A 16,779-nucleotide genomic window follows, 5' to 3' on the forward strand; every position below is an offset into this window, starting at 1 on the left:
AGGGGAATAATGTAATGATTTGTTACCTTGAAAGTGGTATTTGCAGGGTTAATTTTCCTCCTTAATTATTGTTGAACAACATTTTAAACATTGGTTTCAGAAGCCATATTTATATTCCAATACACATTCAACACAGTACTGAGAAATAGTCCTGCTATACATTACTAAAATCATCATAGAGGTCGCGTCAACTGTCCTCAGGACAAGGCGCTATGCAGAATTCTACTTATTTCGTAACTTTATGCAGGGGCGGCTCCAGTAATATTTTTTTTTGGGTATACCTGACAAGGACCAAGAAAAATTTTTGATTGGGGGACAAGAGGTTTAAAGGGCTTTCCCCGCAAAAAGGGGGAATTTTAAAATTTAAATGTAAAATATTTAGTTTTAATGCTTTCCCTTTATGTTCATATAATTAAATTTCTTTATAATTTTGAAATATCTACCAAAATTTTGGGTAGGCCTGGGCCTACCCTCTGGAGCCACCTCTGACTTAATGTATTTAATAGATTGACTTTGGTATAGTAAAAATTTGCATAGTGTTAAAAAAGCAAGATAAAAAATAAGAGCATAAGACACGTTTTGCAGGTCCTGATATTTTGAGAAGTGCCGCAGAACCTACCATTTGATTTAAAATACATGACTTCAGGACATAATTGAACGTGGAATGGTGTACAACTACTCTATCTACTACATCTTGGAATCATCTTCCGTTTCATTTTGATTCACAGGGTTGGAGTTTATTTTGATTTATCTGAATCTGAAGGAATTTTCATTGCAACATTGATATTAGTGTTATGTTATGTTACTTTATTGTGTACCTATTAGCGTTTGAATTAACCTTAATCAGGCAAGTCGGATGAACTACAGTGGAACCTCGATAAGAAGACCCTCGATAACAAGTCCCTCTTGATAACAAGTGTATTTTTCAAATCCCCTCGAATTTATTTTACCTCTAAATACATATTATTGAAAACCTTAATAAGAAGTTGACCTTGATAACCAGACTTATTTTATAATCCCCATGAGAGTCTTGTTATCAAGGATCTACTGTATCAGCCTTAGAAAAAAGAAAAAACTCCTTCAAAGTTGAATGCTATTATTCTTTGCAACAAACACAAAATAAAATAAAATATACTTATCGTTCAGTATAAATATCATAAAGAGGTAAGACAACATTCAAATTTAAACACAAATCTACAACATTCACTTTTTTCTCACAGTTGCTTACCTTGGTTTATTTTGTTGCTTGTTTCCTACAGGTTTGAGAGCATTGGAAACAATCAGAATCAGCATGATGGTATAATGTCAGTTGATATAAAATAACTCATACATTAAAATTAAACGACTGACTAAGATTACAATTTGGAATAATAAAATGAATAAAATTATTGTTAAAATATTTTTCTTGACATAAAAGGAAAATCTTGTTATCGAAGAATACTCAATGTGCAAATATGTTTGATAGAGTATTTTATACTTAACTAAATTATGACAATATTTTGACTATTATTTTTTAGAAAAATATTTTCTTAAAAATTTTCAACTATACAATAATACAATATGAGAGGAAATTATGAACTCCAATCGTATTATATTTTATAATTATAGAAACTGCTCCGTTATTTTTTTTATTTTAAATTTAAATACAATGGAAAACATATTTGTATATACAGTAACTTGATCTCTTTTCCAGTGGAGTAAAATTTGAATATTGAATACAGTTGTTTTTAAAAAAAATTTAAAAACATGCTAAAACATTTTTGAAATTTTCTTTTCCTTTGCTGTGCACTAAGTAATGCTAAGTAAATGTTGTAAAAAAAAGGCAAAAACTTTTTAATTTTTACTTTATTTAAAGTAAAATCACAGATATCGGTACTTCATTATTGTCTAACGTTCAACATACTCATGAGAAATTCTTGCATTTATATTTATGAAATGGAATATGCATATTCAACTTGTAATATATACTCTGTGTACAATAATAAAATTTACAAAAATCATTAACTAAAATATGTACATTTTAACAGTTTTTTTACAAAATAAATAGTAAAAGTAAAAAGGTAAATCATGAAATGTGGAAAAGTACTCATAAAACCATGTTGTATGTTTTATGCTAAAAACGAATCAAACACTAACTGTACCCTACAAACTTTTTATTCACCTCTTTGACAGAAACATTATCCCAGAGCAACGATTGGAAGAATGTAATTAATCTTGTAAATTGTTTCACTCCCTCTTCAAAAATTTTGACTACTCACAGGGATTAGTAATAGAAGATAAAATCTATTACAGAAAAATATACCAATGTAAAAAAATTAATATGCAATACTACCCAAAACTCATACATTACTTTTTGTTAGAACTTAGAAGCGTAGGAATACTTTAAAACCTCGATCCAGGGTAATTTGAATGAGTTAAATAAATCCATAGTTATTAGTGAAAAAATATTGCTTTCTTTAGAAACTAGAATAGGTTTCAATTTAGTTGAATATTCTTTACATTTTTTGTCCCCAAATACAGTTTTTCTCTTATCAAATTATATGTACCTAATAAAATTTTATTAAAAAAAGAACAGTTAAAAACATAAAAAAAAACATTAAAATACTTTGCAACAGCATAAAATATAGGTATAAAATTTTATTTTATATTTTCCTAGATCCAATCAGCATAGAATCAGTATGGATTAAAAACTTGAAAGTTTCCTAGATTATTGGTACTTTTTGACACTGAAATTTTACTAACAAGAAATAATAACCCACCGCTAGGTATACATGCACCTAAATAATTGAGGTTCTTATTTTGTGATAACACAAGTAATCTAATCTTACATCTCATTGACTGTAAAATTAAATACATACAACCGAAAGCTGAACAAAGTATAACATTTACTGTACAATTAAATCACAAAAATCTTACAATGCAAAATAAAGCTAACAAATTCGTTGGATCAGCCAATAAATACAAGTAAACTAAAAAAGTATTGAAAACTACCACTCAACGTATGAAAACAATTTGATTCAGGATTTGGTTTGAATATTGAAAACATTGGAATAAAATACAAAATAAACATGGTTCATAACGATAAAATAAAAAAAAAACTTAAAAAAAAACTGAAGACTGAAAAAGATATTTTGTTTATTTATTTTACTAGGAGTTTGAAAACAACATTAATGGAATGGAATCAAAAGAAAACAAAAGAAAATATACGGTATGCTTAATAAATAAAGTAACAATTTGTGACCGAACAGATATACAAAATCATTAGGCCTATTATTATTACAAATTTGTTTAGCGTTATGTTGTTGTGCTTTTTTATGAATGAACAATAACTCATTTTAAATGGTAGGCCTAATACATTTTAGAGCCAGTACTTTGTTTAGCGTAAAAACTAATAAATAAAGTACATTGAAGAAAGAAATTTAAAGTTACTTTGAGCAACTTTAAAATATAGTAAACTCTCTTAATCCAGACTAATTTGGATTCAAAGTAATGTGGTTTGGTGCAAATGCATATTAGGTTTTAAATAATTGTAATGTGAACAAAAACAGGGTTTTATAATAAAACAATATTTGCAACAAAACTTGAATATCGTGTTCTAAATTAAAAATCGAAATACTAGCTATATGCTGACATTAATGTGCAGTAGCTGTGTAGTTTACAATAGCACATCCTAACTTTGTAAAATATTTAAAAACTGCTCTCAAATCGTGTCCAGATTAAGCCAAGTCCATATTACAAGCTAGTCCCGTACATATCGGGGTTACGATACTAGGTTCTCAAATATGGAAACAGGGACAACTGTTGCAAACAAAGCTAGATAACAGTCTAGAAACAGTACAAACCATCAACAAGTAAAAAAAAACTGATATAAACCTGAGTAAGTGTGATACCACTGTTTTAGAAATCCTAACTTACAATGAAACCAAATGTTCTAAAATCACAGGTAACAAGAAAAATACTGTTTTGACACTTTCCACAAAAAATCACTTTGATTTTTTTTTGCGGAGCGAAAAAGTAGCAAAATGTCTTCGTAATCCTGAGGAAGAAGTTGAACTATCGATGATCTCTGATACTCCGTTAGTTACGACGGGTGGAGGACGCTCAAAACCCGGCCTAGGTAATTACAAGTCTACTATACAACAAAGTACAAAAAGCTTAGACTAATACAATAAAAACAATTTCTGCTGAGGACGTTCAGGGTTACAGAACAGGTCTAACTTAATGTGAAACTGAAAAAAAACAATTTCTTCTCTTTGAATTTATTTTACGCTGAACAAAATTTGTGGGTCAAGAACCACTTGACACAAATTGAAATTTCTCAAGAAGTGGACATATCAGGGAAAAATAATACAAGTGAACACAAATAAGGCCGAAGTTAAGTGTTATTTGGGTGTAAAAAAATGAAAACTTTTGTAATAATGTTTAATCATAATCATAATAATGTTAAATCATAATTGGGCTGACAGACCTTCAATAAGAGAAAATGGTCAATCTGCATTTAAGAATAACAGTAAACTCATCACTACTCTAAATAAAGCATTTAAATAAAGCATTTCAAGTTCTAAGGTAGGCCTAAATTAACTACATACGATGCAAAAGTGTAAAAACCTTAAAGCCCAAGAATACAACAAGTGTATTTTGAAACATGCAAAAGAAGTGAGGGGAAAAGTTACGAATCAAAACATAATAGGTGTAGGCTAATAAAAAATTACAAATATGTAATAAACATTATATTTATGGACAAAATAGATAGTTACAACAGAGCAACTCTTAGCCTTAAAAAATCAAATAAGTCTTTTCATAAATATCTATTAGCCTATAAGTTATTTTTTAAATTTGTTGAGTGACAAATCAAGAAAACTTTACCATTATGCTAACTACTATTACTTTTTATGATGACTCATCTGAGATAAAATCCCTGTCAATCATGGGTCTTTGACATTGATCAAGTAATTGTTTACCTAGGTGTAAAGATTGATGGATTTTGGATTTACACGAGTAACTAGACCTACCTGGCTTTTAATCTGCCTAATTTCATGGTGACTTTGCCAGCTGCTGTTTTCAACACTGCGGCTGCTTCCTCCTGTGTTGAATTCTTAAGGTCTTGTCCGTTCACTGAGAGTATTTGATCTCCTTTCATCAGTCTACCATCAGTACCAGCCGTGCTACCCTGGACCTGCCAACAACCATGCGTGTGAGAAGTACAACCCATCTGTGGTCCTATGAAGCCATGAAAACTTTCAGTAACCAAATATACATAAGGTGTACCCTCTCCCAACCTCTTCCTATTCTGATATTGATTTTACATAACTCTTTAAAATTACGGTCCTTTGAAAATGGTTTGAAGGGATGATTTTAACTACTATGATTTACCAGAAATGTAAAAATACTTAGCTTTTTAAGAAGGATATCAGAGTTGACACAGTCAAATACCTTAGAAGGCAGATCAAAGGAATTTAACAATCCCATTGTGGTTTGTGATCCATCTAAAGCCCCTGAAACCTCACCAATAAAATCTAATAACTCTTTCATTGAGCTTAAAAAACTTTCTGTCACGAACTCGTTCGTTTGTAAAAATCTTACTGGTTTCTAGGAAAGTTCAAATTTTAGTCACAGGCTAGTTTTTGAAGACTTTAGAAACATGTGATAAAAGGGATACTGTGCGATAATTCTCAATAGTAGTTTACACAACAATCGCGTAAAGATAGTCTTTAAGACACAAGTAGAAAATTTAATGTCCGAGCCTTGGCAAGTGCCTTTAAAACTTCTACTCATGTCTTTTAGGCTAATTACGAGAGTTGGATACACTACTTCACCTACGAAAGCTTTTTAGTTACTAAAAATCAGACTACTCATAATGTCTAGGAGAAGTTACGTTTTCGTTTATAACCTCTCATTGCCGCTGATAGTGATGCAACAACTCATTGTCCCAACCACTCACTCGTTGTATAATACACTAGGAGAGTACCCTTCCTTCGTACGGGGTTGGCATATAAGTTTTAAATACTTATTTCAGTTATACTCAAGCTTTGAATTTGCAATGGGGGAGGACAAAGTTTGATAAAATTTGCTTCTTTAAATTGACGGTACATACTAATGGTATTACACATCCATTATATGTAGACCTAATGTTCTACCACTTCACCTAAAAAAATTCTAGTGTTGCACCCTGTTGGCAAATCTTATAACTTTTTAATGCTTTTGTATATCATAGAACCAACTTTTTTAGTTGAAACAGCTGAATAAATTCTTTAATTCCCTTTAAATATGAATACTCATAAGGTTAACATGGGGAACTACAGAGCCACTGGGGCGTAGCCCGAAAGGATTTTTGAGATAAGAATATGCCTATATGTTAATCGGGAATGTGAGCTATCATGTTAAGCGAATCTTTTCAATTCTAAGAACTGAATTAAAAAGGCTACCCGTAGTTTAAAAAACGGTCGTAGGTAAAATATATAACCAAACTAAATGCTAACAATATACTTACAACATCAGAAATAAATATCCCAGGGCCGTTTTTTCTACCAACGATGCTCAGACCGAGACCTTTACCCGGTTTCTTCGTCAGTTCGATCTCCATAATGTCCATCAGTTCTTCCTCCTTGCCACTGACTACAGCTTCATCTCTGAACACCACCATTTTAACCTAAAAAAGTAATAAATGAACAAAACTGGTTTCAGATCAGGGTGAAAATATAAAAACAGTAATAATTCCTAAGAAAAATTCAGAATGTGAAATCTCTAATCGGTAACTTTTACATGGTTTTGTGATCCCTCCCCCATGCTAATTAATTGTTAAGCGCGACTTGAGTTGCAAGTTGGATCTGTAATATACCATTGAATTAAGTGAGCCCATTTTAAATACTTTGTCTATTAGTGGGCCTTGGAAGAGTGACTGATTTTATTTGTCTGGGAAGCCAAGTGGCTATTTCTAACACAACAAGTTCATTGGTTTGATTCCAACTGAGATCGTTTCTAGACGCAAATGCCATTAGGAAAAGGCCAAAGGTAAAAAATAGCAACAAGACCAGGGTGTGGGCCGTTCCCTTACAAAAACATAAAAATGCCAAAGTCGTAGGTATACACAAAAGTAATAGACAAAGACAGATGGTGATAGCCATTTTGTCCGACTCTATTTGTTTTCAGTGTGTTCTATGGCCTATCGGTCCTTTTTATGAGGTAAGATAGTTGATCCAACTAAGTTTGATAAGTTGATATGCCCTTTGTAACTTTCCCATAAACACTGACATCCAAGAAAAATCTGTAACTTGTCTGCCCATTAAAAAAATTACTTTTCCAATACCCTTTGGTGATATCATTGTCATATCTTTGACATCTGCAACCCTCCCAAGAGTTTTAGTGTATGGTGGACAATCTTAGCATCTACCTTGGCAGGTGTTTGTCTAAGAGCAGCGAGGGCCTTGCTGTGGGTGATGCTGCGGAAATCTTCACTTGTCACTTCCAGTATCTGGTCTCCAGGCTTGAGTCTACCATCCTTGGCTGCAGCTCCGTCAGGATACACCTCGTGAATGATGATAACTCCCTGGAAAATGTCCTTACGATAAGGTACAGTGTAATCGAGGTTGGCTTAAACAGTTGTGATCGTATAGTGAACAGTTGGATCACTATATATACGTATCCAGTTTATTGTATAGTGAAATACAAGGATAGTCTGTAAATGAGGGTGTCCCAACAAGCTTCATGTGCGGCAATTTTGTATAAATATATCACCCGCACCGTGTTCTTCATTTCCCCACATCTATTCTAGCTCGTCCCCACACCTATGTGGCGACTAGTCTGGTCTCCATGAACAAAATAAAAAGCACTTTTTTTACACTTAATTAATTCTGAGCTAGTGGGAATATGTATCGATGGCTGCTCAGTTGATAAGCAGAGACAGCAGACAACGGTAGTACAGTAGCCACATAGGTGGCATAAACAAATGTTACAATCACACATATTTTACATCAATTACTCCGCCAGTACTTCTCAAGCAAGTGAAAAGGATTAATAATAAAACTTATCCCACTATGACTATGGTTGTTCCTCATTCACAAAAAGGTGGTCAGTCAAGACAGGTTGTATTAAACAATTCAAAACTCTTTATGGTGACAATGTGGCCAGTATGACTTGCCAACAGAGGAAACTTAAACTCACCAGCAATGTGTCGGAACCGCCCACTATGCTCAGCCCCAGTCCCATTTTGTCCTTGTTGATCTCTATGGTGCTCTCCTTTCCAGGGGTGACGGGGGCAGTAGCTGGGTCTGCTGGCGGCTCCTCTGCCAGGGTGGCGGGGTCAGTCAGTCCTGCCAAACAAATATCAATTATTAAACATTCTTGCCACCAACACTGACAAATCTCAATACCAAAGGAATAACAGTGCTAAACTAAACAGGTTGACTTTTTACTTTACCTTGATTTAAAACAGCTATTAATCACAAAAATGGAAAGAGCATGTTTATTTTAAGTTAGTTTACATTTGGTTATGTTTTGTCTTGGCTATTTGATTAAATGACACACACTTGTTTTATTCAAAAGCTACTACAAACAGGGTAGTCACAGGATTCCGATTGTCAAAGTTGGGGAAGTTTTGTTGAACATTCACTACGACTTCAGTTTGAATGAAATTGATGGGTAAATCCTTCCTTCTCCAAACAAGTGTTGTTTGACGGGAAAATTGACAAGACTAAAAGAATTTTAAAAGTGGTTTCCTGCCTTTCTAAATAAAAGTCTTAGGCAACCCTCAATACATAAGAAAATTTTTTTTTTATTTTGGATGTAAGGCTTTCTTTCCAATTTTTATTTAATAATTAAAAATGGAAGGATCAAACCCCAAATGTTTAGTAACTGGTAACTGGTAATGCATTTATTGATTTTGTACCTGTCCCTAAAGCTATACACAAAAGCCTTTCAAAATCTGAACCAAATGGATGAATGCAGTTCTAATTTAACTTACAGATAATCCAGTGTAAAAATTTTAGGAAAGAATAAAAAATCTTACAAAATTATAAGAATCAATTAAATATAAATTGTTAATTCACGTCGAAGTAGCGCCAGGTTTATGGCACTGGTGTATAAAAAGGTTGCCACGTTGTGGCCTTTAAACTATCACCTGTTTCTAGTTAACAGAACAAGAGTGATTGGCTTTGCATCATTAATTTTAATAGGTTAAGATATTGCCGACGAAAAGAGGCTTGTTATCAAAGCTGAACTTGTGTTTATGCATTCTTTATTTCCCAAAAGGTTTTATTACCTTTCTAATACTACTTCTTAAAATACTCAGCAAGGAAAAACATGTCTTATAAAGAAGAAGTTATACAAGTAAATGCTAAGAATGCTACAATAACAAGTAAAAAATTATGAACATTCTAACATGAAATAACCTAACGGTTTTTAGATATTTCAACACAAAGTTGAAGTCATGCACTATAAAAACAAACCCTAACAAAATATTATAATGATTCTTAAACATAATTTGCTCAGGTATTCATTCACAAACACGACTCGCAATGATGAAGCAAATGAAAGCATACTCACAAATCCATGCAAGATGATTGTAGAGAAGATCCCGGTTAAGCAATGATTGCAAAGAAAACAACAGAAAATGCCAAAATAAGAACTTGAGCAAAGCATAAAGCGTTGATGTTCAATAATGCATGTTTATATCAAAACTTCATAGTTCATACACATATGATTAACATTTTGAGGGTAGACTATAATGAAACTTGTTTTATGTCTTGGATTGGCTTAGTCACATGCTTCTATTTAATTATATTTTTGTTATAGGAAGGATGGTACTGTTTCTTCATGCATTAGAATGTATGACATTCACATTCTGCTATAGTCTAATATATTATTTTTTATTAATGTACTTAGTTTAATCTTTTGAGTTATGATACAGGCAAAAATATGTTTTATCAAAATCACACAGTTGAAAAACTTCAACAACACATCTAACAAAGCAAATACATTCATAGTCTAATGTCAAACAGAGATTTTATCTCATATAATTCTTAATTTGTTTGATTTGAATTTTCTGATAACTACTCAAAGCTGATGATGAAAACCAAACCCCTGTCCATGTTCTCATTATTTCTCTTGCTTTCATTTGTATTTCGATCTCGCATGTTTTGCCGCTGATGTAGGTTCCCGACCAGTCATCATGTGACTGTAGACTGAGAGTGTGAGATTTGAATTCCATATGGTTGAAAACTGGTACTATACACTTAATATATTGATGTAAGTTTTCAAATGTAATACAACAACACAACCATTTTGTAATGTAAATTTGATGAACATTACTTTCAGATGATTTATAAGTGAAGTTACTAATTGCTATTCACGGTATTCTGTACTGTTTTAAACAGCAGTGAGCAATCTAATGTTCACAAGACATACAGACGCTAATTATCACAGGTGGGGACTAACGACTCAAACATTCACCATTGAGTAAACTATACAACCTGCCACCTATAATACAGCCATGTCAGCTACTACTACTCGATAATTTTATACTGTATTTTTAAAATGAAACATGTCTAAAAATAGGCTAGGCCTAACATTAATTTTATGAAAACCTGGACTGTTTTATGCCATCATTGTCACAATTATTAGTATCAAGTATTTTGCTAGTTTTATTATTCTCATTGTGTTTTTTTTTACTGTATGAGATAGAAAAAAATGTTAGCAAAACAATGCAACTTAATATTTTTAGTGCAATTAAAATTTGTAAAAATATACCATACAATTGCCATAAATATATTTTTAAATAACAGCAAAAAACAAAAACTGTATGATATGCCAGAAGTAGTGATCACAAGATTTAAAATACCCCCGCCGCAGCAAACCTGCAGACTAAGCGAATTTCCATTTGACTGAATGGATTTACACTGAAATGTCTACTTAAAAATATAACATTTATCCTCGATTTAAATAGAATTAGTTTAACAAGTACTTAGGTTTGATGCATCAGGGAGGGTAAAACGTTTTTTTTTTTTGTAAAATGCTAATAGTTAGTAAGAAATAAAAACATTTTCCAAATTTGATCAAGATATGTTTATAAACAAGCAAACTACAACAGTTTTAAGAATTTGCTAAATTGCTAAATTTTATGTTTTTTGGGTCAAAAATGGGAAAAACTATTTTTACCCCATAAAACCCCCCGTAAACCACCGTTCCCATGGTCCGATCATGCTGGATCGCGAACTCTTTCGAATAAACATAGGTTTACACGTTTGTACCAAATTTCATCAAAATCGGATCATTTTTGCTCGAGTTATCGTTCTAACGGACACATGCTAACGGACGTGCTCTAGGGACCTCAAAACGAAAAAAAAATCGGTCCCGCATCCAGGTCTTACCATGAGTACTACGGTAATAGCTTATTCCCTATATGGGAAATTCGCTAAAACTGAACTGAACTGTAATCTGCAACGTGTAAACTTTAGTTCACTTCAACAAACCAATTATTCTGATCCCGGTGTACCACAGCCTACATACAGTGGAGTCCCGATAATCCGAACTTCGGTAATCCGAAAGTCCGCTTAATCCGAAACCAAAAAAGTATATTTAAAAAAAAATTTCATAAAAAAAATTTAAATTTTGAAACTTTTTTGAAATTTTTCGAAATTTTTTTGAAATATTTTGAAGTTTTTTTGAAAATTTTCAAAATTTTTTTGAAATTTTTTGAATTTTTTTTTGTTTTTTTATTAAACTTTTTAACACAGTTAGCTGTACCTTGTCAACGTATTCTTTAGCGGGTGGGCGAGATAGACTCTTTTGTAGAGTGTATTATTAAATATTTGACCATTTTTGTTATTACTGTAACATTTTTCATTTTCGTCCGCCAAATCACAAATGGATTTTATAACTTAAGTGATAATGCTGCAGCCTACTAGGTCTAGCCTTAAGTAATTTGAAAAACAATCCCGGGCTCGTGCCTGCGTCCTAAGACGAAAAAAATTTCAAAAAATAAAATTTTTTTTTTCAAAATAAAAAAAACAAAAAAACGTTTAATCCGAAATATTCGGTAATCCGAAATGGGCCCGGTCCCAACCATTTCGGACTAACGGGACTCTACTGTATTTTCACTTTCGTATAAATTAGGCCTACTTTCTTTTTTAAAATAACAACGAGTGCCAACCATTTCCTATGACACGGCCCCCATAGGTTATATTTATATATCATGCAGTCGGTAATACTGACTTGGTTTCTCTGGTTCCTTAGGTGGTTGTGGAGTCGGACTTCTCGGTGCAGCAGCGTCCGTCTTCTCTTCAGCTTTAGGTTTGTTGGGGTTGCATACAACTAGAGTCACTACACCTTCTGTCTTCTTGAGAAGCGCTGCAGCCTACAAACATCAATCAAGATGTAAAAGAAAATATGGTTAAAGAATAAATTGTAATTAATATATCAAATTTAATTTAAAAGTCCTCCAAACTTGATAACTCGACAGTCTGGATTTGTCTGTGACCTCGTAAAGTTTCACACCAGTGTTATTATTACCTGCTGTGACCTTGGTGCTAAACTGCAGCAGTAGGTACCCTCTATAGTAAAAGAATAGCCTTTGCCGTTTTGGTCTAGAAATCTAGATATTTTTGGGTTGGGTCGAAACAGCAGTTGACCTGAGGGGTTGGTTTAGGCCAGAAATAATTTTGGGCCCAGGCTCTGATCGGGTCATTTACCAGAGAGGTGTGCAAGCGACTCAATTTTTGAGCCTAGGTTTTTTTCCCGCTATCACAGAAAGAGAACACAAAGATGTGCAAGCAAAAATAGACAATTTTAATGCAGTCACAGGTAATGTTCTTGGTTTTGTCGCTATCGGAGGAGACAATGATGACGTATCGGTGATGGCCGTGATTGTTTACGATTTCCCTAAAACCTAAAGGATAAAAATGTTCTACCCGACCCGAACAAAAGTAAAGGAGTCTGCAAACCCACAGTGTGGATCTTGCACTGTTTGCAGATATTAAGAATAAGACCACGACATGTGATTTATGCATACCTAATTACCAGAGCGCTAGCTTTGCGCTAGCCTACAGCCCAGCCAAATGTGTAAGAACCATTTATATGAATTTCTTAAATTTTCTTCAAAATGAACTGTAATTTTCTTCAAAAAGTTAAATTGGGATGTTCTGGTGTTATGTACCACTAATGTTATGTATGTAATGTTATGTACAAGAGTAATAAAAGAACACAATTTGCTTCACCCAGCATTTCTAAAACTTGGACCAACACACAAGCTGAGTTTGTGGGTTTGTACTACAGTGCACAACCTCTTCACCAACCTTAATTAACCAGCACTAACCGATAATCGGATTATCTGACCTCGCTCGTAAAATATTATAGTTAGTTTTAACCGACCTTGTTTTGAGAGCAGTTCGGTTTGACCGCCGCTTTCTATGAATCTTGGCATTGCCGGTACAATGGGAATACATCCTCCGCCATGGGAACAATACGTCTAACTCTAAGATGTTGCTAAGAATAAATTATTTCGTATTTTTCCTTAAAAAAATATTGCATATTGCCAGTTTAACATCATCGTTTGTAATCAATCTTGATTCCAAGGTCAAGATTGTTTTTGTGACTCACGCCTCCAGTGAGAGGATATAAATAAACCCTGTCTCGTAACGAAATGGTTGCGTGTATTAAAATGGGAATTTTCATTGACTCTTGCCTACGACTAGGGGTGTGCGATGCATCGAAATTTCGATTCGATTCGATTCGATGCATCGAATCGCGATTCGATTCAGTGGTGGTCAAAAAACGATTCGATTCACGAGGGAGTCAGTATCCATATACGAAAAACGCCTGCAGAAAGTCAATGCAATACCCGCAATACAGGAGCGCGTTGCTGTTGCGTTTCCTTTACGAAGGCGTTCTTATTTAATACATTCTTTGCATTAAATATAGCTTTAATTGTTTTATATTTTTTTGTTTTGACATTGCAAATGATTAGAGGTTTGTTTTTTGTCTTGATGTAAGCAGTGTGGGAAATATTTTACTACTGTGAACCTAGCCAAAACAAGGTAGGTTACTCCAAAATCATTTTAAAAATAAGTCTGAAAAATTGTTACTTAATACTTAACTAGTAAAATTAATGTTATAGACTGATTCATTTGGTATTTTTGTTAGGTGCTGCCGGTCCCCGTCCCCGAATTTTTGTTGGGGCAAAAGAAAAAAAAAAGAATAATTTATTTCCAAAGAAACACTCTTATATTATTATATCTATTATTACAGAGGAATTAAAATGTTCAAATGAGAATTAAAAATTAAGTTGGCTCACGACCTTTAAGAATAAAGACACAACAGAGCAATTGCCGCACTGCCACTAGCCAGAGCCAGGTCTAGTCGTCTACTGATAAGAGTAACAAGACAAAAGCCGTGACGCAACACTAACAGTGCAAAGAAAACAAAGTCAAAAGAATAGAAAGACTATTTATCCAGACATACTAGTATAATCATTTATTGTTTATTCAATACCTAATTAAAAATATATTTTATTATTTTACATAATAAATTATAAACAAAAGAAATATCTGATATAGTGAACAGATCTGTATCTTGGTTCGATGGGGTTAAAAAAATATATTTCTAAGATCCAATACAATATTTACAACTCACAAATTACATTGAATTAATTTCTTTGAAAATAATCTCTAACAGTTTTGTGTTTTTGAATAAAGAAATATATTTCTTTGTCTCTACTCCCTTGTTTCATCACTTGCATTTTGTCAACAATTGAAGCAACTGGGTAGCAACCGGGTGGTGTAAGAGGGGAGGGGGAGGGTCTATGACCTTGAATTCACACATCGTTGCCCGGGCCTGGCTGGTGAGACTGATTCATTGTTTTTGTTGACATACTACTACCCTTCCTTAAGAGAAAAAGGCCCTGCTGTTCCAAAAACATTGAGGGTAGTTTAAAAACATTGACCTGTGTTGCCAAGGGCACTAGGCTAGAAGATAGCATTTAACTTTCTTGTCTCTTGATTTAATATTATTTTAATCTTCTATATATTATTTAAGAGTTACTTTTCGGGTACCTAATTAGTTGTGATATTGTTTGGCTTTATTTTATGGATTTTTAATTCTTTTCATTCATTAGCTATCAAAATCAGTTGTTTTAGGATTTTAATCTCTTGCAGTAGGTCTATACTACTGTATGACATGATATGCATTTTTTAGTCCTTATTAATTATACCATAAACAATGTTTGTATGTTATTTACTGTTTTTGAGTTTTATAGGAAATTAGTTTACACAATATCTTTTCTTCAATGAGTTCTCCACTTGACATGTTGCTTCTAGCCTATTACTATTTTAGGCCCTATAAAAATAATGCCTAGGTAAAGCTGTAGGCCTACTGATGCCAATAATAATTCTTTATTTATGATGATGTAACAAATAATGTAAGTGTGAGGTTATTATACTAAGGAGGTTAGGAGGCAGGGAATGAATGATACATATTGCATGGTGGAAACATATTATTTTTATTTTCTTCTTGCTTGCAGTCCTGAAGCCGGTCCACAGGCCCTAAACTTGTGATATGTAAATTTATTTCTTAATGGTCTTTTTATATTAAGTTCCATTCAAATTTGTTGTAATTTAGCTACCGGCACCTATTTAGTTATTTAAACAGTTATTAAAATGAGAATGAATGTCTTGATAAAAAAAATATTTTCTTCTTTCTTGCAGTTGAGCCAATTCAAGTAAAAATTATGAAATAGGCAAGTAAAGCAGCTCACTGGTATTTCCAGCAGTTATTCTAATACATATGATTGAAAATAAATATTTTTTCACCTAAAATTCATATGTAAAGTATGAAATATGCCTAATACCACATCAACAAAAATTTGTATTACACAAATGTGATACATTTTAATTATTGTTAATCCACTCAATTGACAATTATGAATAGAAAAATACCGTATTGCTTCGAATCGAGTTGCATCGAATCGAATCGAAAATCTTTTGAATCGAATCGTTGCTTCGAATTGAAAATTTTTTGCTGCTTCGCACACCCCTACACGACTATAATTTATTCCACTGAAAGTAAAATACCAGCGTAAGTAAATGACTTTACCGCGTTTTGGGTTTATTCCTAACTTTTCTATTGTCAATACTTAAGAAATAATGGAGATAAGTGTAGTTTATTTTGTAAATAATACACCCACAACTTAAGAATAATAATTATATAATTCCAAATGAATGGCACTTCATTTTTTCAAGTTTTTAGGGGCTGCCCGTTTTAACCGACCTTTTGAGTTATCCAACCTAGGTCCGTTAGTGTCAGTTAAGAAGGGGTCTACTGTATATTTAATTTTTTGATCCACGATTTTAGGTATCATTCATAACATTTTACGCCACATTGTAAGTCATAATCCATGCTAAAATTTCCACACTCATATTTGATTTGCTGGTATAAGCAAATTTGCCACGAAATACATAATTTCAGGACTAATATGTTACTATTGAGTTTACTTCTGTGTACTAGAGTAGGCACACTAAATGGGGGCTACCGTTACCCGAACAAGACTGTTGCAGTGTAGGGTCAGTGGCCCAAACTACGCCTTCTCGGGCATTTCGGTAAGTTTGTTTCTTTGTTTTTTTTTTAATATTGCGTTTATAAGTTGTACAATGTATTTTTTTAAATCAAATTTGTTTGTTTGGTCATGGTTTTGTTATTTTATAATGCATTTTGAATACTAAACTATTTAAGGGGCTCAACCAAGTGCACTAACCATCGACTACAACGGCCCAAGCGTCAGCGGCCCAAACTACA

General features: G+C 33.1%; 1 protein-coding gene across 8 annotated transcripts in view; it reads right to left on the reverse strand.

The window, feature by feature from the left end:
• Nucleotides 1-756: 756 nt before the first annotated feature.
• Nucleotides 757-16,779, reverse strand: part of LOC128996290 (multiple PDZ domain protein-like) — a 395,615-nt gene continuing 379,592 nt past the window's right edge. For 6 of the 8 annotated variants that reach the window (XM_054421510.1, XM_054421513.1, XM_054421512.1 and 3 more), the window contains 6 exons: nt 12,208-12,349; nt 8,161-8,309; nt 7,391-7,546; nt 6,491-6,649; nt 5,013-5,176; nt 2,233-4,113 (listed from right to left, as the gene is read on the reverse strand). In XM_054421510.1, the coding sequence (XP_054277485.1) occupies nt 3,984-4,113; nt 5,013-5,176; nt 6,491-6,649; nt 7,391-7,546; nt 8,161-8,309; nt 12,208-12,349 (900 nt within the window). In that variant the 3' untranslated portion in view covers nt 2,233-3,983. Of the gene's footprint in view, nt 1,254-2,232; nt 4,114-5,012; nt 5,177-6,490; nt 6,650-7,390; nt 7,547-8,160; nt 8,310-12,207; nt 12,350-16,779 lie in introns of those variants that run through there. The other 2 variants (XM_054421514.1, XM_054421511.1) reach the window with 2 other exon arrangements.

Source organism: Macrosteles quadrilineatus, unplaced genomic scaffold (assembly GCF_028750875.1).
Source record: "Macrosteles quadrilineatus isolate MER2022 unplaced genomic scaffold, UCM_ALF_1.0 Scaffold_6__1_contigs__length_79288215, whole genome shotgun sequence".
NCBI classification, from domain to species: domain Eukaryota; kingdom Metazoa; phylum Arthropoda; class Insecta; order Hemiptera; family Cicadellidae; genus Macrosteles; species Macrosteles quadrilineatus.